The sequence below is a fragment of the Bactrocera latifrons genome, unplaced genomic scaffold (assembly GCF_001853355.1).
Source record: "Bactrocera latifrons isolate USDA-ARS-PBARC rearing strain unplaced genomic scaffold, ASM185335v1 scaffold_1022, whole genome shotgun sequence".
Classification (NCBI taxonomy): domain Eukaryota; kingdom Metazoa; phylum Arthropoda; class Insecta; order Diptera; family Tephritidae; genus Bactrocera; species Bactrocera latifrons.
This window is the reverse complement of record NW_017534434.1, coordinates 6,386-33,783: the sequence shown is the minus strand read 5'-3', so window position 1 is coordinate 33,783 and position 27,398 is coordinate 6,386. Positions and strand designations below refer to the sequence as shown.

At 35.6% G+C, this 27,398-nt stretch overlaps 1 protein-coding gene across 2 annotated transcripts in view; it reads left to right on the top strand.

Annotated features, from left to right (window-relative positions):
• The window catches only part of LOC108968174 (probable phospholipid-transporting ATPase VD), a 55,010-nt gene extending 30,198 nt beyond the window's left edge, over positions 1-24,812 (top strand). For both annotated transcript variants that reach the window (XM_018932000.1, XM_018931990.1), the window contains exons 3-5: positions 24,007-24,187; positions 24,242-24,421; positions 24,487-24,812. In XM_018932000.1, the coding sequence (XP_018787545.1) occupies positions 24,007-24,187; positions 24,242-24,421; positions 24,487-24,615 (490 nt within the window). In that variant the 3' untranslated portion in view covers positions 24,616-24,812. The remainder of the gene's footprint in view (positions 1-24,006; positions 24,188-24,241; positions 24,422-24,486) is intronic.
• The last annotated feature ends 2,586 nt before the right edge of the window (positions 24,813-27,398 follow it).

Here is a 27,398-nt window from a genome sequence, read left to right as displayed (position 1 = left end):
TTGGAAAAGACCCGTGAAAGGAGAATCGACACTCACCACCTCTTCGTCGATTTCAAAGCTGCTTTCGACAGCACGAAAAGGAGCTGCCTTTATGCCGCGATGTCTGAATTTGGTATCCCCGCAAAACTTATACGGCTGTGTAAGCTGACGCTGTCCAGCACCAAAAGCTCCATAAGAATCGGGAAGGACCTCTCCGAGCCGTTCGATACCAAACGAGGTTTCAGACAAGGCGATTTCTTATCGTTCGACTTTTTTAACCTGTTTCAGGAGAAAATAGTTCAAGCTGCAGAACTAAATAGAGAAGGTACCATCTTCTATAAGAGTGTACAGCTACTCTGGCTAGGCCATGTTTTTCGGATGGACGAAAACACTCCAGCTCTGAAAGCATTCGACGCAGTACCCGCCGGGGGAAGCAAAGGAAGACCTCCACTCCGTTGGAAGGACCAAGTGGAGAAGAACCTGACTTCACTTGAAATATCTAATTGGCACCACGTAGCGAAAAGAAGAAACGACGCGGTTGTTAACTCGGCTATAATCACGTAAGCGGTGACTACGCCAATCAAGAAGAAGAAGAAACCGGTTTAAAGCCAACAATTTTTTAAGTGAAGTTTAATTTTTCAGGAATATAAGGAATGAAATTCTATCCATATTCTATTCATCGTTTGTCAGAATCAGCCAGATCGGACGAAATTTTGCATAATTGTGCCCTTGGACATATTTATCAATGACAGTTAAAATAAATAAAATCGGACAACTATACCATATATCTCCCATAAAACCGATTATTAAGATCTTTTTCCAGTTAATGCTTTCAATTAAAAAGCTAACAGCTTGTAAATGTGCAGAATAGTCTTTTAATATATACTAAACAATGACAGTAAAAAAAAGAAAAAATATAATAGCTATAACTATATCTCCCATACAAACGATTTTTCCTTGTGTCTTCGAGTTTCTAATTGATATTTATAATTCATGAAATGTAAAATATTATTCGATTTTCTTTATTTTCACTGTCATTATTACGTATATATTGGGGACTATTTTGCATAATTACAAGATCAAGGTTTTTAATAGAAATCATTATTAAAAAAAAAAATCTGACTCATCGGTTCTATGGGAGATATGTGATGAAATATCCCGATCTGGCCGCTTTCAAGAGAATGGCTAAAGCATCTATGTATTGAATTTCATTTAGATATTTCACAGCTAACGAAGAAATGTATAAAAACCCAAAGGATTAAACTTCATATAAAAAATCGCTGGTTCGAAACCGGTTTTAGACCCATATTCTCTTAGGCAGAGTTGTTCAGAATGATCCGTAGAATATCCCCCGTTTCGTTTTTTATGACTCCCTGTAAATCAACCCGCTTTAATATACATAGTAAGGTTTCTGCATTCTCTATATGCTCAAATATGTACTATATGCTATCGTTATACTTAACTAAATACATATATGTATACGAGTAGGTGCATGTATACAGTATGATCGAGAGTGTTGACTTCAAGTTCCATTACTTTGTAAATTTACACAAAGATTTCAGTTCACATGTATTAAAAAGCTTTGCTGACGTAAGTGTTTACATTACTTGACAATTGTTACGACCTTGTGATTTAGTTAATAGAGTAAGCCGTGATTAATTAATTCGCTGCACTCGTACAGCTCATCGTTACAGCAAATGCAATATTCGCCGTTGCCAATCCGCAAAGGATCATAAATCTTCCGAAGAACCTTTCTCTCGAAAACTCGTAGCGTCGACTTATCACATGTTGCCATCGTCCATGCCTCTGTTGCATATAGCAATACGCAAATAATTAGTGACTTATAAAGTTTGATCTTTGTTCGCCGAAAGAGGACTTTACTTCTAAATTGCCTACTCAGTCCAAAGTAGCACCTGGTCATAGAGTTATTTTGCGTTGGATTTCGAAGCTAACGTTTTGTTGGTGTTAATACTGATTCCAAGATAGACGAAATTATCTACGACTTCGAAGTTATGACTGACAATAGTGACGTTGGAGCTAAGTCGCAAGTCCGACGACTATTTGTTTGATGAGAGGAGATATTTCTTCTTGCCCTCGTTCACTACTAGAACCATCTGCTTTGCTCTCTTATCCAGTCTGGAGAAAGCAGAACTCATGGCGCTATTTTGGCCAATGATATCAATACCATCAGCATACTCTAGCAGCTGTACATTCTTATAGAATTTTGTACCTGCTTGATTAAGTTCTGCAGCTCTAATTATTCTCTCCAGCAGCACATCGCGACAACTCCTTTCGTGCTGTCAAAAGCAGTTTGAAATCGTCGGTGGTGTGTGCCGATTCTCTTGTCACCGTGTTTTCCCAAGATTTGGCGCATGGCGAATATCTGGTCAGTTATTGATTCTCTGTCTAAAGCCACACTGATAAGATCCAATCAGTTTGTTGTCGGTGGGCTTTGATGTTGCAACACAATACGCTCGATAGAACGTTATATGCAATGTTCAGGAAACTTATCCCACGGTAGATGGCGCAGATTGTGGGTTCTCCCTTTTTTTTTGGATTGGGCAAAGCACACTGATGCCTGCTCCTTATTAGTTCTTCGTCGCCGTGTTTGAATAGCACTTTTTCATGGGGGGCGCTTTTTAACTGGCGGGTCCAAAACCCAAGGCGAATCCCTGCGTAGGGGATGTTTCGCCTTCTCACTTTAGCTCGCCTTCAAACGGATGTTCTTAGGCTACCCAGAGCATACTTGGTCAAAGATCGGAAGTCGTGAGCTGCTTGAGCTGTATGTAAAAGAATTGTTTCGGGTCACTCCCGAGTGAATGGCAATCAGAGAACTTTCTTCATTTGCTTCTACACATGGCTCCATCCATCTGCATATATATTTACTGTAAAAAAAGTGAAATAATCAAAGCTATAATGAATTTATTTTATAAAAGAAATACTCAAACACTTATGCCAACGAAGATTTTTTCTACTACCCAATTTAGGATACCAAATATGATTGTAAACTATGACTAAGGATTATTGAATTCTTATGCAACATTTTAATACCGTCGCTACCTGTTGCATAGAGAATTATATTTTTGTTAAACAAATGATTGTTTGTAGCACCTAAAACTATTGACTTATGTCAATATACAATATATCATATATTTCTAAACAAATTTATGTAATTAGATATTTTGTAATCCCTAAATGGGAGATAAATAATATGTTGTTTTTGTTGCAGTCATCTAATAACATGACTGTAAAAGGATATCATGATAACTGACCGTGTTTAATTATGCTATACTGAATATTTTTTATCTCAGTTTTAACAAAATGTATTTTAAGATCTGAATGGCTTTGTTTGTTTAGAAACAAGGGACGTTTGTAGTCTTAGAGTTTTTGATTGATACTAAAATTACAAAATTTAAATCTGCACATATTATGGTAAATAAATACTACAAGTAAGGAAGAAGGGCTATGTTCCGGTGTAACCGAACATTTATTACACTTACAAACTTGCAAGGACCAAAGCCAGGGAAATACCTTAGGTATACAGGATATAGTATTGACTCGATTATATCTATTTTTTGCTAATACTCCAAGTAATTAAAAGGCTACAAGCTAATTAAATCCTTCCAATGTTTCATCAAGGTTCTTCACATACAATAATAAATTATCATTTAAATGCCTAAATGATCAGGAAGAGAATCCAAAACCTTCCAATAAACGTAAACGCCCGTCTGATGAAGAGACCACTGCTTCTTCCTTAAAAAAATGCCTCCAGCCAATATTGACCTCATCAATCTTTCTTCCATTGTCCACAAGGAGAGAAGTTCTCGTCTGCTCAGAATACAGAGAAAGCTGTTACTGAGCATGGCAAGCGAAAACCTTCTCAGGATCCGCTTCCAAATAACTGTAGGTCAGGTAGTAAAAATTTAATTGTAATACCGCGGAAAAAAGCAATATTTATCTCAAGACTTGCTGTGGATACCACCGTCGATGACATAAAGGGTTATATCTCGTCAAAACTAAAATCGGAAGATGCAGACATCCGAAAATTTAATTTCAAATACGACAGGGATATTTCATCTTTCAAGATCGACATATTCGCTGACAATTTTCAATTGGCTCTTGACAACTCATTCTGGCCATCTGGGGTCTTTGTGCKCGAATTTGAGCATAAACGTTTTAAACCCCCTGCAGTTGTCAGTAAAATGCCAAGAAAAGCCGTGGATACAAAAAACTGATTAGCAATAATTCGCTGAGTATTTATTATCAAAATGTAAGAGGCTTTAATACAAAACTTTCCGATCTGTATTTAAATAGCGTCAATTAAAATTTTAAAATCATTGCTTTCACAGAAACTTGGTTAAAGCCCCACATTTTTGATAGTGAAATATTCAATAGTGAATTTGAAATGTTTAGATATGACCGGCTGAACAAGAAAGGAGGTGGTGTCTTGTATGCTGTTCGTTCTTCAATTCCATCTGAAGAAGTCGATGTTCCGCATGCAGACTTCATAGAATATAAGTGCATTCGAATTTGTGCTAATAGTGGCCATATCTACTTAACTTTGTCTTATATACCGCCTCACTCGGACATATCTGTATATATGCAGCATGCTTCATTAATAAATTATGTTTTCTCAATGGCTAATAATACTGATTCCATGATTGTTTTGGGGGATTTCAATTTACCGTGCGTATCATGGAAATCTATTGATGACTACACCATTCCTATTAGTACGCGCTTATGTTTTAAAGAGTTCTTAGATTAAATGTCGGAGTTGGGTCTTAACCAAATTAATTTATTATTTATTTCTTAGATCTAGTCTATGTTGATAACGCTTCAATGTTCTCTGTTGTTCGATGTGATCCTTTGGTTCGGCTTCGACTTTTTAAAAAACCTGGATTAGTTGCTGACTATTCAAAATATTCTAAATTGCGCCGACAATTTGCTGAACTTAACAAAATATGTTATAATAATTATATAAATAAAGTAAAAAATAATATTATATGTAATCCAAAATTGTTCTATGGTTTCGTCAACTCCAAACGCAGGATTTCTAATTTTCCGTCCGCTATGAAATATAAGTCTAGTATGTTCGCTGAATTTTTTAGGTCCAATTACTCTCCAAAATCTCCAAAAAATGTTCCGTTTGAGCACAAGTTATGTCCGTCTGCCATTAATACACCTACCATTTCCGAAGTAGACGTCTTATGTCAGTTAAATATATTAGAACAATCATACAATTATGGCCCAGATATGATTCCCTCGTGCTTTCTTAACAAATGTGCCAAATATATATACCAACCCCTAACAAAACTATATAATTCATCTCTTATGCAAGGCTTATTTCCATCCATATGGAAAAAGTCATTTATAATTCCTTTGCATAAGAGTGGATTTAGGTCATCTATTGAAAACTATAGGGGAATAGCAAAGTTGTCTGCAATACCTAAACTTTTTGAAGCAATTAYAWMAGACGACATAACCTTCCGGATCTCTCCACTAATTTCTTGTTCTCAGCAGGGTTTTCGTAAAGGGAATTCTACAATAACTAATTTGCTTGAAATTGTATCACATGCTTCAACGGGATTTAGGGAGAATAAGAATACTGATGTTATATACGCAGATTTTAGTAAAGCTTTTAATAAAGTAAACCATTCAATTCTTTTGAATAAACTTGATCWKMTKGRTTTTCAACCAATATTTCTAAAATGGGTTGCTTCTTATCTTAGTAATAGAATTCAACAAGTCATATTTAACCGATACTCTTTCCGACATAATCAATGTTCCTTCAGGCGTTCCTCAAGGTAGCCATATTTATTAATAACATATCCTCTGTTGTTAAGTTTTCAAAAGTTTTATTGTATGCTGACGATGTAAAACTTTTTAAATCATTCACCTTGAATAGCGAAAGATGTCAGTTGCAAACAGACTTAAACAACCTAGTTTCTTGGTGTRTTAGAAATTACATGCCATTGAACCTTATAAAATGTAAAACGATGTGCTTTTCACGTAGATCTGTAGACCCTACTTCATACGTAATACAAAACTTTAGATTGGAGCAAGTATGCAGTTTTGTTGACTTGGGAGTAACTATGGACCCCAAACTCAATTTTAATCTTCACACATCTTCCATGGGTTTTAAAGCTAAAGGTGCTCTTGGTTTTGTTAAACGTTGGTCTAAAGAACTTAGAGATCCGCTTACCACAAAAATTCTTTTTACATCTTTGGTGAGGCCTATAGTAGAGTATACTTCCGTGGTATGGAACCCTTGTTATTAAGTTCATTCTGAGAAAATAGAGTCCGTTCAAAAACAATTTTTACTTTTTGCCTTAAATCATTTGCATTGGGATTCCAATTTAAATCTTCSCTCTTACACTAACCGTTTAAAGCTTATAAATCTCCCTACACTCGMTAGTCGTAGGGAAATGCTTGGTATAATATTTCTTGTAAAACTCATCAATGGGTCAGTCTGTGGCCCACCTCTTTTATCTGATATTAATTTTAACATTCCTGCTTGCTCTACCAGGCAGTTTAGACCTTTACTTTTAAAATTTTCTAGAACAAATTTCGAGTTAAACGAACCCTTCCGTCGTATATGTCACGATTTGAATTCTCATTCCAGCACATTTGATCTAACAGATTCACTCTTTACCATTAAAAAAATTATTTTATCTACTYTTAACAAGTAACATTTAAAAATTATAAACTTTAATCTCATTCTTAGTTTTGGCTGTTGAAATTTTTGTTTCTGTAGCTGAGCAGCTTAAGATCGCAACGCTTAAARCTYYYYTGCCTTTTATGACTCGGCTAATTCCGCTCGTTCGCGGATTGCGCCCCTCGCATCGGTTGGGCGGGAGGAGGGTAATCGTTGGGTATTATTATAACAATCACATGGACAGGGTTGTTATTTACTACTCCGTAGCAGAAAAATTTGTAGAATTATTGCTATGCTATCGCTACCGCTCTCACTTTGTCGGGAGCCACAGCAGAGCTATAGTATAACATATAAAAGTATGTGCTCTGCTCTACTTCGAGTTTTGTTAGGTAAAAAACTATAGCATAAGCCAGAGCAAAAAATGAAGTGTTGTGCTGGGCTCTGGCGTGGTGGTAGCAAAACGTTGGGAGCGGTAGTAGAGCAGAGCTAATGAAAATTTTCATTTGCCACTGCTCCGCATGTGTTGAATTAATTGAATAATTTGATCAAAAAAATGTTATGCAAATCATTTTGGCACTTGTTGCTTCAAGTGACTTTATAAATCTAGAATCAAATGTTTTAAGAAATAAATAAATAAAATTAATTAGATAATAACTGAATAAATTATAAAATGTGTTTAATATTATATAAAATATTTACCATTTTTATATTACCAAAAACATCATCTATTATAAATGTATTACAATACTCAATTATTATGAATTATTCGAGTTTAATTTTAACTACATATACTTTCCCCTTTTTTTACATACACACTTACCACTAGTTTAATTCTTTCAGTCACGCTTTTAGATTAAGAATATGTTGAATGTTTCGATTATTGTTTTGGCATTATCTACAGCTGAAATGTCACTGAAAGTATGAAAAAAAAAAAATCTACGGATGAAGGTTTTCGAGGTATGAGGTTAGTGGCACTATCCACCGTGACTATTGATAGAAACAAAACAATTATGAGTTGCTTCTATTGTTTATTAATATAATATGATATAATGAAATTCTTCGGAACGAAACTAAGGTAAATGTTTATTTTTTATGAAAATCTGAAAAACAAGCTTTTCCCTTGCGTAGGCAAAGAGGCACTTTGCATGTATGTACTACACTGCCATACAGTACGGACTGGAAATACTTTAGTGCTGCATAGACAGCATCTTCTTGATGTGCTTCTTTCTTTAAAAAAGCATTGACAATACTACAATCAAGAAAATGAAAGAAAATCCTGTGCCACCACTTGTGGGATTTTCTATCAACAGCATAACTTTATTTCAGTTGATCGAATTTATCAACGAAGTTCATATTCGCATTGTAATCTTTCACTGATTCCGGACATGATATTTCAATATTGGTACCATCACGCTCTCGGCGGGTAACTTTTCCGACATCCTTAGGGTCATGATAATTTGATAACATGAAAACTGATCTCTTATTTTTCCATTTCAAAAAAGATATTTTTGCGTCTCTCATCCGGTAATCATGTCCTAATATTTGCAAATGCTTGTCTTCTTTTAGCGTTGGTAAGAACTTTCTATTTGATTTCACAGTTCCACAGGCGAAAATATTATCTTCTCGTAATTTAACTTGCAAAGGGTAACTGTTGAAATAATTGTCAAAATAGACTTTATGATTTTTGTGTATAAAATTTTCGCAAAAATTTCTTACAACTTTACCACCTAAGTCAGTTTCCACGCTAACACCCTGTCTTCCCGTCAAAATCTAGGCAATAACCTGACCATGCAAACATCATCCAAACCTTGTGCCCTTCTTTAGTAAGTTTTTTCGGCATGGTTTGTTTCAGATAGTTCCTGCTTTTGAATTTTATCATACTTTCATAAATCGCAACTGATGGTTTGTAGTTTTTTTTTTAAATTAGTTCGCATGATGTCCAGTAGTGGTCTAATTTTATAAAGTTTGTCTAAATCTGGGCAACTTGTATTGGGCATTAGACTATTGTCATTTACATTTAAGTAATTCAAAAGAAAACTGAATCTATTGAAGCTCAGGTTCTGATGACCAGTAATCTCTGCAGCTCGACAATTTCTTTATACCCATTACTAAGTTCAAAGCAATAAAAACATCAAGCTCTTCTGTAGTGGTGGGTGTATAAAGCTTTCATGATTGAGTAGCGTAAAGATTTGTTTGAAAGCATAAAATAGCTTGTAAATGCTCTGTCCAAAAAAGGCGAAGTAGTAAAAGAGGTTGCACATTCTCCATGCTAAGAATTTGATCGGTTATTCATACTCTTTCAGTAAATTCACCAGGTATGTCCATTCTATAATTCTTCTTCCATTTTGGGGCCATTGTAGCTGAATCGCCTAACACCAGCGGATTTGGCTGATCTTCTGTATCCTCATCGCTACAAATACTCTCGCTATCTGAAGGAATATCTTCAAACAAGCATTCTTCGATTTTTCTATTATTTAGCTTGCGCGACATACTGAACTAAATATAAAAATACATGAATACTTACATGCATAACTCCTATGTCGATTAAACCTATAAACCTGCAACAGTGACGGTGGTTAGTTTACTAATCACTATATTTTCGTCGTTAATACACATTGAAAATAAAAAAAAATTAATGATAGTTTCATACACATACATACGAAATAGATATAGGAGAATAAGTTCAATAAAAAATTTTAAAGAAAAACGTTACTTACCCGCTTCACAGGTATTTTTTATCAAACACAAGAAAAAATGTACGTTAGCGCAATTTTCAAATGAAAACAAGTGAACTGTCATTCATCGAATATGCCGCTAACCGCTCGCGCCTTGTCAAAAAAGTAGATGACTTGGATTTTAATATAAAAAATCGGAAAGAGGTGGTTATTGACACTAACCACCACGACTGAAAGAGTTAAGATGTTATTCTAAGTTTTAGGTTAAACCATGAAATTCTGTTAATAAAGAATTCCATTGTACAAACATCATTATCGTGAACGGACGTTTTCTTAACCGGCATCTTTTTCGCCAAGGCAAAAGCACGTTGTCAGCAATTCGCGTAAACTATATATACATAAATACATATTAATTGTTCGTCCTAAAAACTGCCTGTTTCTGAAGCAAAATCAGTATAACCCATATACTAAGCATGTATGAATTTGACATTTTTTTGCTTATTTCTTTCTATTTTTTAATTAAAATATTCAAACGATTCTTACATGAATTTTGAACCAATGCTTATGATTTGAAATATAATTTTTGTATTTATGAGTTGTATTGAATTTTAAAGAAGGTATCTTTGGCACTACTGTCGCTAAATTCAGCTTCCACGAGGAAACATCCACAAATGGGTTGAGGCTGATCGCCTTCGCCGGGGCCCGAAATATGGTTATCGGCATAAGTCACCCGGAAGTTCGAAAATCTTTATATTATATATGAGAGCGGAATGAAATTTTGGTCCGATTCAACCCACGGTACCACGCCCATTGTCCAATCTTGACACCAAATCTTATAAAGATGTCCAATACCATCTCGATGATAAAATTTAATGTCTCTGGAGTTTTTGGTTATTGATTTATCGAACTTTTAATAGTATTTAATAGTACCGTTATGTGAGGAGTGAGCGAGGTTATAATCCGATTTCATTAATTTTCAAACTGTCGGTAGAAGTATTTACAGAATTTATTTTGACCGAATTAGGTTATTTTGGCTTTAACGGTTTCAGAGATATGTACATTAAACTTATTAGTGAGCGGGGTCACATTCACTTTTTCAAAAATTTTATCCCACACGTACCAATTACTACTGCGATCTTCTGTGCAAAATTACAGTTCTATATCCTGATTTAGTGCTTAGTTATTGCACTTTATAGCTTTTCCTTTAATGTCGCTGGGTAAGCTGAGCGTGTCAGTGGTTTCACGGACGAACAGACAGACAGTCAATCCGATTTCTACTTGTCTCATCATCCTGATCATTTATATATATAACCCTTTATCTAACTCGATTCGTTTTAGGTGATACATACAGCCTTTAGAAGAATATAACTATTATAAAATAAATATATTCACCATTCATATTTAAAACAGTGTCTAACAAAACCTTTGAAGCCATATATCTACTGAACTAAAACGAATAATAAACCAATTCAAAAAAAAGATTTTTGTTGTGACATTTTAAACTTGAAAATTTATTTTATATATATATTTTAAATTTTCATAAATATATTTTTAAACTATTAAATTATAATAAATAATCGAATTTTGTATGACCTCTCTTATTACCATTTTGATACCAAATTGTCAATGACATTGATGTCTGGTGCCTTAGTCTGCATCCTTGGATTAATTGCAAATCAGCCTAGTCTGCACAAAAACCAACTTATGCTTTTGCGTAAATGCCTTGGTAGGAACGGACATTAATCCGAATTCCCAGTATTTACGCATTTTCGAAAAAATTCAAGACTTCGACGTATTGAGGCTTGTCCGTAGGTGACTCTATCTAGTGTAGTTTTCCAATTCCAACTGTCGACAGGTTGTAATATCGCTTTTAAATCTTTTTCTGTATTTAGTTTGCGTCAGACGAAGGCGACTCCCTTAGAACCAAAATATTCCATTTGGACTCATCTCCTAATATTACATTGTACCAAAAAATTTCTATCGTTATTTAAATACTCCTTGAAAAACTTTAAAACCTTGACCTCGTCGAACTTCGCCCTACTCCGTCTATATTGGTTTAGCCATATTTGTTGCCTAAGGTTTTGGATTTTTAATGTTAAGATCGTCAGTTTCGTTAAAAACTTTGTTGAGTGTTTTTCGTACATAAGCATGCGTGCTGCTTTCGCAGACAAAACGGTAAATAATAATCCACACTGCTGAATCGTTGAGAGTGACATTTCAGTAAAATTCCTTAGTGAATGACCTTTTTTCGTTTTCTAGGTGCTATTTTCTTGCAGGTAGATAATTTGTATAATGCCATATATATTTTTCCCAGAAGAACTCATGATCATATAATACGCCAAAAGCAATGAAGCAATAAAAATCAATTATATTGAAATACAACGGTTTATCGGAGTATTGCAAAGCTTTAATAAGACACGTACTAACAGCTGAGAATATCATCGATTTTCGCATAAAATATTAAAAAAGTGAAAAATCGAAAGAAATTATTTATTTATTGTGTATTCAGTCACAACAGGTGCGAAGTCAAAAAGAAATAAGGGATAGTACTGTATTATTGACATTACTTATTATTATTTATTGAAGTGGTTTAGTCAATTTGTCGTTTATAGGCACGTACACACACAGTAATTAAACATATGCTTATATGTATTTTTCAAAAAATGGTAACAGATAATTGGTCTAACTTGATTCCAATCATTCTAAAGGTCGATCACTGGATTTAATTATTTCTTACTAGCTTTTCCGGGGCTTCGCTCGCATTGAGTCCCTTAAGTAATTGGACTGCGTCGAATGAAATTGACCGTTAAAAAATTATGAAATATTTTGTTTGAAAAATTTAATTTAGATTTGAAAAAAAGGAACAAAAAATCAAGAATTATGTTTTATTAAGGGAACGTTAAAGTATTACGTAACGCAATTTTCTGTTTTTCCGTTCGAAGCTACAGAAGTATGTAAGAGAGTAAACAAATAATATACAGTCAGCGTCAAAAGAAAGTGTAAGTTTTTTTATTACATCAAAAATTGAATTTCATATACATATTTGTTAAATGGAACAATGGGACATGTTATATTTAAAAAAAAAGGTATTTAATTCTTTTGTAAACTATGGGAAAATAAAAACAAAATTCTTACAACAACAAAAGTTATAAACAAAAAACTTAAAATTCTTAATTTTTGGCGTCAAAAGAAAGTGTACAGAGTGTTAATGTGTGACATAATCAATAATCAGTATTTTGCTACGGGCCACGCGCTCCAACTGACCGTAAAACGACGTATAAAACGAAAGTAAAATATACTATAACGATATTGGTGAAAGGCCGAGCAACTTTGATAGAGATTATTGGAATGAAAAAGGAAGCAGCGAACTGCAATATATGAATAGAGATTTTTTGTCTTCAAAGAAAATTTACGAAAACGAAAATAATAATTTTTGACCTATAAACGTAAACTAACGAATAAAACTCACGTCAGAGACTGGTTATGTTCTTCGAATTTGAATAGTTCATCACCAAAGACGGATGGCTGGAAGTATGCGCACAATTTGTGGACAAAACATGAAGAAAGCACTCAACGTAGACAAGCCATAATTTCGCTGTTAAACCTCAAAAAAAAAAAAAGAATACGCGTGTTGATTCTCAACTTGTGAGCCAAATTGATACTGAGCAAATATATTGGAGGCTACTCTTAATAATAAAGTTTTTAGCAGAACGAGGTCTGGCGTTTAGGGGTAGTGACGAAATTGTTGGTTGAACTCACAGTGGAAATTATTTAGGCTTGTTAGAATTAATAGCCCAATTTGACGCTTTTATGGCTCAACATATTCAAAGTCATGCTAATAAAGGAAAGGGACATATGTACGTCATATTTATCAAAAACGACTTGTGAGGAATTTATTCATCTAATTGCATCAATCATACTGGATCAAATTATTTGCGAAATTAAGATGCAAATCAGTTTCATTGAATTCTACTCCAGATACATCGCATGCAGACCAACTGACTCTGATAGTATGCAATGTTCTCCATCTGGACCAGTGGAAATATTTGTTAAGTTCTTGGACATGGAAGGTCATACTGGTGAACAACTCGTTCAAAGTTTACTAGATTTCTTGAGTGAGAGCGGCATTAATACCAAAGATTGTTGGAGGCTACTATAATGACAGCAGCATGAGTGGGAAATACATCGGCTTACAAGCCCGAATTAAGAAAATAAATAATTCTGCAGAATACATTCCCTGTCTTGCACATTCAGTAAATTTGGTTGCTAAGTGCGCTGCAGACTACAGTACAGAAGCATTACTTTTCTTCGGTTTCCTTGAAACCTCTATACATTTTTTCCGCTTCTACCTATCGATGGGTTCGAAAATACCGATTTCGAAACAGTTATCGAACAATTAACGTCCCAACTTATTGGGGAATACAAACCAATGATTTCAATATGCACTCACACTCGCGCGAGTGTTTAAAATGAAAAAAATGAAAATTTATTTAAAAGTTACAATTTATTTAGAGTTATCGTTTGTTTACATTACGATGTTTTGCGAAAATATATCGCGTCAGATCGAGGTAGAATGCGTTGAATCGCTGTAAGTCGGTGCAGGCGGAACGATGATCATCGAAGCAAAACGTGGGAAATCCGCGGCGCAGTGTAGAAGCGAAAGTTGTGCAGACGGATTGTTCAGAACGAATTGTGTCTGCTTCCTCCTTATCCATCCTTTTCGATGAGTGAGTGTATAGGTATGGTGAGTTGTGTTAGTGTCACCAGGTGTGGTGAATTAAGCTGTCTTATTAGGGTGCGCCAGTTTTCCCGGGTAGAGTGGGTGGATGCTTAACTCATTTAAACAATCGCACACTAGGTGATCAGCCCGAGCAGATGCTAAGAAGGCTTATAAGTGTTTTTTTCAATAACGTGGATCAAAAAGCAAAATGCCGTAATAAACGATGAATAAGTTAGAAACGGGAACGGAAACGGGTACTTTCAACGATGAATAAGTTAGAAACGGGAATAATGACAATTACGTGGAACGGAATCCTAGAATGCTTGCAAGCGACTAGTGCTGCGCTGCAGTCGTCTGAACAATGCGATCTACTTTTTCAGATATTGAGGAAAGAAGCAAAGATCTGACCTACTGTGAATAATACCAGTAACAGACATCACGACGAATCAAGCGAAATACAAAGTACGACCATTTCAGCTATAGTGGAGCCGACGACTTTGTTGAAAATCAAACACCTGGACAACGTTTCGAATTTGAGGTGTTTATTGTCATTATTGATAACGTACTGTCTGCTTTAACTAAATTTATGAAAGCATATCATAAAATTACAAGTGTTTTTGAAGTATTTCGACAGCTAAAATCTCTTACAAGAGAAGAGATTTTGGAAAAATCCTCTAGTATGGTCAGTGCTTATGAAGATGATATGGAGAACAGCGTAGGCGACGAATTAGTGCAGTTCGCAGAGCTGCTGAAAACAGATGTGGCTACTGTTATTAACAGCAAGAAACATGAGCCTCTGGAACAGCAATATTATAAACTTTTATTAAATAATTCTTTAGAATCGTGTGTCCCAAACTTAGAAATTGCTTTGCGAATTTACTTATATCTCATGATCACTAACTACAGTGGCGAACGTTCTTTTTCAACATTAAAACATATTGAAAATGAGTTAAGGAATACGATGGGCAAAGAACGTCGTTAATCATCTCACTTTGTTGAATATAGAGCATGATTTGCTTAAAGAAGTCGATATTGCAAGTATTATCTCTAAATTTGTCCATTATAAATCCAGAAAATTTTATTTGTAACAATTTTGTTTTATTTAATACCCTACTTGACACTTGAGAACCTTTAGCAAACCAATTGCCCCTTGACAGAATTTGCTACAGGCCCCGCGCTAGTTTAATCCGGCGCTGACTTTCCTACAGATTAATAATCTTTTTGAAATTCTTGTTTTAGATCAAAATTGCAGCCGAAATTGTGAACATGTTGCAGGAGCGTTTTTTTACGTGTCATTTCAACAATTTAATTAACTTTATTTTATACTATTATTCCTATAGAAAATTATTCACTACCGTGAAAATTTATGTTTTTTTCAATTAGGTTTTCAGCAACAGTTCTATTAAAAAGAAAAAAAAACCTTCTTTACCAAAAAAGAAATCTTGGTTAAGTTTGCCAAACCTAAAAAGACAATTGAATGCTAAACAGACCTTGAGGAAATAGTCATTAAGATTTGGCATTTACTGAAAATTATAACTAAAGTTGAACTTTTCTAACTCCATAATCAAAAAAAAAACTTCAAATTATGGCAGGAAATTTGTATGCAATTTGACTTCTATTGCAATTTCAAGAGTTCGTGTTATGGAGAACTTCGAGTTATAGAAGTTTTAGTTATATAAGTTGAACTGTATTATATATTTTTGGGGATTATAAATACATGCGTATGTTTAGAAATATATACAGTGAAATCTCCCATAAACGGACACTGACGAACCAGCATTTATGTTCAGTTGATATGTTATTGGAGATGTCTGCTTAATAGAGCGTCCTTTTAATGAAGCTTTCACTGTATTTCTATAGTCCATCGCGGACAAACAACTTGACACGTAATTTTATATGCATTAAAAAAAAAAATCGGCGAAATTTCGAAGGGTCACACTAAGACGATCCTTTTAGGCCTTTGGTAAATTTGTTTGCCTACATCTCTCGTTTTACTAAAGCCCAGTAAAGGTAGATTACTTCAGGACATTTAGGTAGATTCGCTTTCTTGTGTAGGTACTAAAATCACTACATTTCGTTGGAACCACTCTAAGGCCTAGTGACAGTTTAATAATATTTCCTTGAACATTTTTACAGGTAGTTGAGAAAGGCCCGCTAAAATATAAGTCTCCTCATAATTTATAGAGCTTTCGAACTTCTTAACAAAAGCGAATCGCGTTTCTTAACTCGTTGTTTTGCGGTTTCGTTCTTGACGCCGTCTCTATCGGGAACTTTTTGTACCTTGACGTTTTCAGATTAGCTTTCCTCTTCGTCCTGCGTGGAAAAAATTCTGAGCAGCTAGCCTTCCTCGCCAATTTTATTCCCTAAATGCTTGAGTCGTTTTAAGGGTATGGTTACAACGTTCTTCGGCCTCACGTGTCAGTGTGAAATTTTCGAAAAATCCATTTTTTTGTTGCATTTTCGGATAATATACACAGGGATTTCATTTACTGCAAAATGTCTAGAAGTATGTTTATGCCAGTAGTCGGTATGAGAGGATCTGTCACTGTGTTGGTGAGCCCGAAAAAAAGTAGCCCAGTGAGAAATTGGCATTAAAATTAAGCAAAATTGTCAAGGACTCCATCGGAAAACGACCTACCCTGCCTAACAATCTCCAAACAAATGGAACTTGATAGCTAGGTTTTCATTAATACGTTTTTACGTAACCATCAGATATTTTTTTTCAAACAAATATATATTTTTTCTTTAAAAGGATATTTTAGTTCTTTTTCATCTAAATAATTAATAGTATAATGAAAATTAACAAGATGTGTTTTAAGGATATATTTCCTATTATCTTTAAAAGACTTGGAACATAAAAGGCATTGCATGGCACCAAAGGCATTTAGAATCATAAAATATTTCTCGCAGGGCATATTTGGATTTAATGTCATGAATGAAACACGAAATAAAATGGAACATGAGTGAAACAAATTTTTAATATTTGTTAAAACTGGTTTATATCTGAGTTCAGAACCTGAAAATGTTGAACATATGCAATGTTATGTTTGTAATTTGAAGTAGTGAAGCGTAAACAATAAGCCACTCAATTTCGAATTTTTTGATGATACGTTATTTTGCATTTCAAGTGTCCATATAGTGAAAGTATGTGCTCTCAATATGCTGGGGCTAAGTGAGACCCTGTGAGTTAGAAGAGGGCAGAATAGACCTAAGGTCGGGGTGCACTCCTCAATTATTTATCTATCTATCTATCTAAGTATGTGCTCTGCTCTGCTCGGAGTTTTGTTATGTAAAAAGTATAGTTGTAGCAATAGTCAAAAATGAAGTGCTGTGCTCCGTTCTGGCATAGCGGTAGCAAAAAATTGAGAGCGGTGTGAGAGCAGAGCTAATTGAAATTTTCATGTGCTACAGCTCTCTCATGTGTTAGTTGTTTTTTTTGTCATAATATTTAAATTGAAAGAATAAATTTATAAATAATATTTTATTTAGAAACAAAAAAATTTTCCTATGGCTCTGCTATGGCTCCCGTCAAAGTGAGAGCGGTAGCAATAGCGAAATGAAATGCTACGGGAGTAGCCTAGCTTTTCAAACGCTGAATATACAAATGAAATTTTGTAATCGAGATTCAAATTATTACGGTCGCTACAACGTATGTTGTAGAAATGAAACATAGTGGGGAACTGAGCGGGACAATATTTAAATGCGTTTATATCAGAATTTTGTTTTTCAAGTGCGGAACACAATGCTCGCGACAGACTGCAGCAGCACGACAGTGAATATCCTTTAATTTATCCGGAAATTTATTTAACTATTCTTCTTCTTCTTGATTGGCGTAGTCACCGCATACGCCATTATAGCCGAGTTAACAACAGCGCGCCAATTAGATATTCCAAGTGAAGCCAGGTCCTTCTCCACTTGGTCCTTCCAACGGAGTGGAGGTCTTCCTCTTCCTCTGCTTCCTCCGGCGGGTACATTATTCTACACCCAATAAATAAACATAAAAAAATTATTTTGTATTCGTCATGAATGTATTTATTTATACTCTCATACTAAGACGATCCCTTAAAGCGTTCAATAACAGGACAAATATTTCTGGGGAGCCCATACTTCTTTGACTATTTTCTTAAAAGAGAACTGCGGTCACTTTCTAACATTGTAAATAATGCTTCCGCGCATTTCCACGCTTGCCATTTTCGCGTTAAATAAATTTTACTCAGAGCTACTGAGACAAAAGAAATATACATATATTCGAAATTTTCAATTGCAGTATGTCAGTATGGAAACCAGAAAACCCTATTTTTTTGGTTTATGTTTATTTTATTACATTTTGACAAACAATTTTATATTATTTTATTATTATTTTTTATATAAACGACACTTGCTTCATAAGAAATAAAGCGGTCCATTCGGTTCGAAAACTGAGGTAAATATAGTACAGTATATTTACGTAGGATCAGTTAACATGGCAACCCTTTGGCAGTAGAGGACAACAATGAAACTATTAGACTTAAAAGATAACATATGCTAGATCTTCCAATTCGAAATAATTTCAGTTTAGTTGTTAATCACATGTAATTAGAACATATGAACAACACTCTTGTAAAATTTGTTAAACGAGTAATTTCACGACACTCACCTTCAATGCGATTGGCGTCGATGTGGTTCGAAAAAAATTGATGAAAGGGTGAAGTATTGGTTGGTTGCGTGTACGCGCACGGATCGATCGAGAAAGAGGCTCGGCGCCGTCCGTCAGTCCCTTTAGTCGATTAGTATGTCCATAACTTTTGATGAGCATTGACACCTTCCTTTTCTTCTATCTTCGTTGTTTCTTCATCTTATTTCAATTTAAAACGTTTTCATCAACACTAATGTTGTCCGCTTCCGTGGACCACAGGGGATTGCAGTAACCAGTTACCCCGCCGTCTAATTGATTTAAGGTAAATATCTTTTAAACAACTTAAGTTACAAAAATCGAATTCGCTCAGGATAAATCCCGTAAGTATAAATATGGCAAAGGCAAAAAACAAGTGACCCGGCCGTCTAATGGGTTTCATGTACATACATATATCTTAAACAACTTATGTTACAAAACTCAAATAAATAATACACCTTGTCTGAAACCTCGATTTTCAGATATCGCGGCATAAAGGGCGTGCTGTCAAAAGCAGCTTTTAAATCGACGAAGAGGAGGTGTGTGCTGATTCTCTTGTCACCGGCTTTTCCCAAGATTTGGCGCGTGGTGAATATCTGCTCAGTTATTGATTCTCACACTGATAAGGCCCAAGCAGTTTGTTGATTTGGGGTCTCCCTTTTTGTGGATTGGGCAAAGTACACTGATGCATGCTCCTTATTAGTTCTGGCAATCCATCGGCCTTGCCGCTTTGTTGGTTTTTAGACGGGTAATTACTATTTGAACTTCTTCATGGATTGGCGAATCGGGTTCAACATCTCCAGGTGTTATGCTTTACTGCCGTTCAACAAACTGTAGAGGTGTTCCTTCCGTAATTTTAGTATGCTCTGGGCATCGGCTCCTAGGTCACCTGTACGGGTTCTACAAGAGTTGCTACGGTCTTGAAGTGTTCTGTTAATCGTCACATATTTTCGAGCATTACCCCTGTCGGCCAGCTGGTCAAGCTCTTGATACTCTCGTATTTCTCTTTCTTTATCTGTCGCAAATGCGTCTCGCTACCCTCTTCAACTCTCGATATCTATCGCATCCCGGACGTGTTGTGGTCGATTGTAACGTTGCGAGGTAGGCAGTCTGTTTTATCACTTCTGTGACACGGCATTCATCATCGTACCAGCTGTTTCTTTGCTTTTTCCAAAAACCAAGGTTTTGGTAGCAGCTGTACGTAAGAGCTTGAAATGTCGTCCCAGAGTTCCCTTATACCGAATTGCTGATGATTGCTCTCAGAGAGCAGGAGTGGACGTCAAGTAGAGAATCATTCGGCAATCTGTTGTGATTGCAGCTTCTGTGAGTGTCAAAAATAAGTAAAGAGCTATTCTATCAATATTAAAGTGTTTATTACAAAACAGTTTTTAATACAATAATAAAAATTTTTGTTATAGAATTCAAGGCTTATATTATAAGAGTTTAACTTAATTTTAATAATAAACAAAAACTAAACACAGCCAAAAATATTTCTCTTAACCCCTTGACGTATTCCCACGATTATTCTAACATGAGTCTGGCTCGTGGTGCGTAGAAGTGAACATTTGATGAAAAGGAATTGAAATTTTCCTGTAATTTCCATCTAATAATGTAAACAAAAAATATCTTTGCAGTTGACTGCTCTATCTACTGTGTAATTATCCATATTTTTTGTGACGTATTAAAATTAAGTCGTAGTGTTTTATTTTATGTAAATTTGTAAAACAAGCGTGCGACAGTTCGTAAGCAACAAAACTGCTTTGTTTAGTGCTAGTTGCGTGCGAACAGTTGGAAGCGAATTTCGTTGCGCTAATTGATAAGTCAAAGGGTTAAACTAAAAATACTCTCGTTTTTTCGCGTCAAAAAAAGTAAACAATGACAAAAACAGTTGTTTGCTTTTAATACTTATTTTGAGGTAGCGCCAAATATCTTTTTTAAACCGTTACCATTGAAGAGAGTGAGTGTAGTAAAACATATTTTTTTATATCATTATTGGTTTTTTGAGGTTAAGTCGCTACAATATCAAAATTTGTAATGGGTAGGCGAACAACCACTGAAACGGTTAAAAAATCATATTAGATTTACATGAAATAGGGTAATCCTTGCACGAAATCTGAGATATAGTTGTTAGACCCTATTGCACAATAAACAAAATTATTTGATAAACATTGTAAACATCAGACTTGAAAATTTGTCACGAGCTATAGGGGAGACATCGGGTATACCAGTAAGTGCCAGTACAATCAGGAGAACGTTACACAAAAGCTGTTTGCATGGACGAATACTACGCCAAATGCTCTATACATCAACGGCGAAAGTTTTTATACGGACGAAAGCAAATTCGAAATATTTGAATCGAAAAAGCCTCCGAAAATTTGGCGATCCAAAAATAAAGTCTTTAATGAAAAGTGTGTTACCAACAGCGTAAAGTACGGTGTAGGATCGGTTACGGTCTGGCGCTGTATGGCAGCATCTGGTTTTGGGGACTTGGTTTTTATTGAGTCCACAATTAACAAATTGGATCTTTCAACAGGACAACGATTCTAAACACAAACCCAAAATTGTTAGTGAGTGGCTGTTATATCGAACACCAAAACTCTAGATAACCCTCCACAGACCCTAGACATTAATCCCATCGAGCATCTGTGGAAGCATCTTGACTGAAAAATCAGGCAGAAGGACATTTCAAGGAAGGACGAACTAAATCAGGCTTTGATTGAAGAATGGAGCAAAATCTCCCCAAATTTTACAAAAAAATTAACTTTAAAGAACTTAGTTTATTTTTTATTTTTGACGCGAAAAAACGAGAGTATTTTTAATTTAAGCGAATTATTTTTGGCTGTGTTTAGTTTTTATTTATTATTAATACTAAGTTAAACTTTTATAATATAAGCCTTGAATTCTATAATAAAGCTTTTTATTATTGTATTAAAAACTGCTTTGTAATAAACACTTTGATACTTTATAGAATGTCTTTTTACTTAATTTTGACACTCACAGTACGTCGAATCTTCCTCGTGTTTGTGGACACGCGGGAGACGGGTGCGTATCTTGGCTGCATCAAAGTAGTGTTCCGAGCCGATGTTAGGACCTCGGGGCGTACGAATGTCTAAAACACTGGAGACGTGTCTACCGTCTATCACAACATGATCGGTCTAGTTGGTGGCCTTTCGATCCGTAGATAGCCGGGTAGCGTGATTAATTTTTTTATGCTGGAATTTTGTATTACAGGCAACCATATTTCGGGCCCCTGCGAAGTCGATTAGCCTCAACACACGATCGTTGTGCCACAGATATCTTCTTCGCCCACCCTGGCATTAAAGTCGCCATGCACGATTTTGACATTGTGACGGGGACGGCTCTCATATGTTCATACCAAGCGCTTTTAGAAGGCATCTGTGGTCACATCGTCCTGTGCTTCTGTCAGTGCGTGGGCGTAAATCAGCGATATGTTGAAGAACTTCGCTTTGATGCGGATTGTGGCTACACTTTTATCCACCGGGGTGAATGCCAGGACTCGGCAACGGAGACTGTCACTCGCCCCGGGGAGCAGTCAGCCCTTGGAGGAAACTCGAATCTGCTCATTGGGTTTTTGGCCCCTTGGGGAAATTCGTGGTGGCTGTGGTTTAAACCTAAATGCAGGAAGGGTATTAGTTCGGTGTGGAGTCGCACTGCGGACTGGTGCCGGACCCAGAGTACGGCAGATGTTTTAGATGGGCCTCGTACCCGACCAAGGTAACTAGGGTGTGCTTGTCCACCCAAAACAATTGGAACCAAAGTATAAGTGTATGTGGCGGCACTCATGCTTTGGTTCTCCAGAGTGCTTTGGGGCGCTGATCAACGCATTGTTTTGATCTATGTGCTTCTAGCAATAGAAAGCACCGTGGAGTTAGGCCTTCGAAGGCAGGAACTCACGTAAAACCACAACGGACTCTGTCTCTCGCCACTAATCCCACCCATCCCAGCGGCACCTTCCTAATTAAGGGACCGTACATTCCAGGTGCATGCCCTGAAATCGTAATCCTGAATGCGTTTGTTATGGTCCTCATCAGAAGGGGGGTCTCTCATCCGAGGCTGTTGATTAGTTTTCATTGGGATCGAGTTTTACATGGCGGGTCCCAAACCCAGTGCGCAACCCTGCGGAGGGGCCTTCTCACTTTAGTTCTTCAAACGGATGTTCTGAGCTGCTTGAGCCATATTTAAAAGAATCATGACCACATGACCAGTACACATGACTAGTACCTGTATTTGACTTTTGACCGTAAATATGGGTAGGTGTGTAAGATATATAATTGAAATTTAGAAAATATTCTTTCCTCACAATGGTATCTCTGTGGGTTGAATCGTGTAAATACTTTAGCCTCCATATACATATCTAATATAAAGATATTATAAAGGGCGAAAAATTGATCTAGCTGCCATATAACAAACATATAACGTCCGGTTGACTTTACCTCATATTTACGCGATTGGTGATGGTATGTGAAGTTTCATAATGATTAATATATGGCGTGTTAATAGTGTGTAGTATTTGCTACTCTCATATACTACATATGTTTTGCCTTTTTTAACAAAACTTATGTCGGCTAGTGTATGAGTATACATTTATTTATATCAATTGATTTCAATCCTCTAGTTGACGTTTTGCACCTTAAGACCCTGGCTTTGATTCACGCAAGAGTATGAAATGTTCGAGCCAAATTTAGTTCTTCATTTCTTGTTTTTTATTTATATTGTTATACTATTTATTTTACTATAATATGAGATAAGACTTTCTGACACCTATTTTTTGAATTTATTAGAAAAACCTTCCTATTTAATTTTTTTTGAAATAAAGCATTTTGTGTTATCTTTTAATGCGAATATTCGCATACATAAAAGTTAATGTAAAGAACTGTGTAGATTTTATTTCATTTCAAATGCATTTGCTGATCATGAGTAAACATTTTTTCTGGCTAGTGTATATGTACATATCATTAAAAAAATATCTAGAAATATCTAGAAAAATAAGAATGTCATCGCCTTATGTAAGAGGACATTTTCTTTAAGATTTATTAATTGTTTTGGAACTAACCCGATGTAGTTAGTGCCGTTAGGATTTTGTTAGATGATATGTTTGAAGTTTCTTTATGTTTATTAATCGTCATTGATTAATATAATGTATTACAAAAGAGAAATTTCTTATTTTAATTATATTTTTTATTTTTTTTTTGGGAACAATAAGTTTTATTAATTAATTTATTTTTATTTAATTTTCATATTTACAATATTTAAATGTATTAAATTATATAACGTGTGTGCTTATATGTACAATATTTTCTTATAGTGAAACGGAGCGGTATAAGAAAATAAAATGGCAAGATGTTCGCGTTGGTGACTTAGTTCATTTATCGAATAATGAAACGGTACCAGCAGACATATTACTTTTAAGAACTAGCGACTTGCATGGCGCCTGTTACATCGACACTTGCGATTTAGATGGTGAAACCAATCTTAAACGAAGAGAAGTAAATATTTCTTATTCAGCTATTTTTTGCATAACTAAATAATGTCGTTATTAGGTTGTTCGGGGTTTCACCGATAAACAGAATATGTTCACCCCAAGTAAATTCGTGAGTCGTATTGAAGCTGACGCGCCCACCACAAAACTTTACAGATTCCATGGAGCCTTGATACATCCGACAGGGGAGCGTGTTCCCATTGCAACCGAAAACTTGCTTCTAAGGGAAAGCCGCTTGAAGGTGATTTTTTCTTACAATTTATTCTTGAAATTACTATTGAATACCTTTAAATTGTTACATTTCAGAACACTGATTTCATTGAAGGAATCGTGATATATACAGGCCACGAAACCAAATCAATGCTTAACAACAGTGGGCCTCGATATAAACGTTCGCAAGTCGAACAGCAGATGAATATTGATGTGATATGGTAAATGTAACTATTAATTATGCTCGATGACTCTAAGGATATAGTTTTTTAGTTTTTCGGAAACGAGATTGAAAGTGACTATAGTAATATACATACATAGTATAGATATGAGAGGAAAGTAAATGATTAATAGTGTTGAAAAAATTCCTATTTGTTTCTTATGCATCACAATTGGCAAAAATATATGTATATTTAAAAGACCTTTATAATCTTGCATTTGGCGCGTTTTGTATAGACAAAACTTAATATTAAAGAAATAAGGAAGAGCTGAGTTCGTGTGTAGCAGAAAATTTTATACTATCGCAATTTTGAAAAGTCATAATGTTAGGGTTACCAAGGCTAAACAACGTTATTTATAAAAAAAAAAAACATATTTACTTAATTTCATTTCAATATCACACATGTTGATCGACATTAACGGTTTAAAATCAGGTGGAAAGTCCGAAATCACTATATGAGATATATTGGGGCTGGTCCAATTGTATTAACGTGTACGGCAATGAAAACAAAGCAACCAGTTTTTTTTTACTTTTCAGAATAAACTGACAGCAGTCCTTTTTTAATTTCTTTTTTTTTTTTAATATAAATTGTGCCAAATTTTCATATTTCGTTAATTTTCGGACACCCTTTATATATTACATGTTTTCTTTATTTCGGTGATTTCGTTAAACTATTCGTTAAATATAATAAAGGGTGGCTTTTATTCATGTTAAAGCTCATTCAATTTTATTAAATATAGCTTAATTAGTATTAAAAATAATGGAATTTAAATGTCCCCGCTACTCGTTGATGCATGTGCGGCATCTTACCATAAAGTGGTTCATTACTGCTTGGAGAGTTGAGACAGGAATAGCCGCAATTGTTTCTCGAATGGATTGCCTTAGTTCATTCAAATTTGTTGGTTTTGCTTTGTAGACTTCCTGTTTGTAATAACCCCACAAGAAAAAGTCAGGTGCAGTAAGGTCAGGGGACCTGGGTGGCCAACGGAATGTGGAGTTTCTGGATATCAGCTTATTGGGAAATTTTCGTCGCAATTCTGTCATAACAGTTTGGGCTATGTGAGCAGCTGCACCATCTTGCTGAAACCACACAGAGTTGAAAGAAATTCTCATTCGGCGTGATTCTGGATAGAAAAACTCTCTCAACATGCTCAAGTAACGGTCTCCAGTAACCGTAACGGTGTGACCGTTTTCTTCGAAGAAGTAGGGCCCTACAAGGCAGCGTGATGAAACTGCACACCACACTGTGACACGAASTGGATGCAATTCCGTCTCATGGAGTATCTGTGGGTTGGAACCACTCCATATTCGACAATTTTGTTTGTTTATGTTACTGTTTAAATCGAAATGGGCCTCGTCAGACATGAAAAGTCAGTTCAACATGTTTCTATCCTCTTCCACCATTTGAAGCATCTTCTGGCAAAATTCCAAACGAATCGGCAAGTATGCAGTGTTCAGTTTGTTGGCCATTTGAATTTTATATGGGAATAAGTYCAAATCTTTGTGCATAATTGACTGTAATGACTGTCTGCTTACACCCATTTGAGCAGATAMDCTTCTTGTCGAAGCACGTGGATTGTTTTGTATGGCAGCAGCTACAGCAGCGATTGTTTCCTCCGTTCGAACAGAAGGGTTTCGATGGTAAGGTATTCTGATGACTGTTCCATGCTCGACAAAATTGTTTACAAGTCTCATTATGGTCCATCTGCTCGGAGGATTGCCGCCAAACGTGCGCCTATACTGTCTTTGAACAGAAACTACGGGCTCCAGTGCGTGATAGCGGCGGACAATCCAAATTCCTGTTTCAGTGTCCCAGTTATACGTTTTTGTTAAATGTAAAAGTCAATCTGCAAAATAAAATATAAATTAACCAGATTCATTAAAAAGAAAAAAAGTTATTTAAATTTTTTTTGGTAGTAGCTGTCAACTACCCTGTACAGTAGGGTGGGTCGATTCTGGACTTTTTTCGATTCGGGATTTCTAATAGTGCGGAAAAGTTGCCTTAATACTTCCTGATTCCAATGCAACTTTTTGTTTTGAGATCGGATTGCATCTTCAACCCCAACTCCGGCGGAAAACCCCAACTCTTTCGGAAATTCGCCTAAAAACGTGAAATTGTCTACCTAGCGCCTGAAATACGCATCTCATGGCAAAATGTATACAACAAAAGTTATTTGTCACGTCATTTGCTACCGAAATGGTATATGTAATCATGGCCGTAGGACGAACCGTGTCCGAGATACGTGCGAAAATGCGGCGAGCCACAGCGCAAGGTGAAAATCGGCTTGCGGCCACACTTCTTGACTTTGATTTCGCCGAGTGCTATCACTCACATTCATTCACCTACTCCAAAGGACACGTTCGGATAGGTCTTTACACAAATATTTTTTCATCGATTTCCTTCATTCTTGTCGTTGATTTCGCCGAGTGCTATCACTTATATTCTCTCAACAGAGCACATAACTCAAAATATCTGTATCTAAATTTAAATTTAGACAGAAATGTCCTGCGTTTGACATATATCCGTACAATCTCTCTGAGTCCCAGTTACCTTCTTACCAAGATGCTCTTTTGTGTTATCAGTTTGAAAGATTTCGTATAGGGCGACTCCGAGGCGACAACTATGAACCTAGGAGTAAAGAGGTTACAGAAATAGKTGCAARAAAGGTTGAAAATACTTTCAAAAAGTCATCTATTCCGATAGTTTCACACACCAGAATTGTACAAATGCTCACCACATACCATAAGAAATTTCTGACACTTTTAACAACAACACTTACCAGAAAAG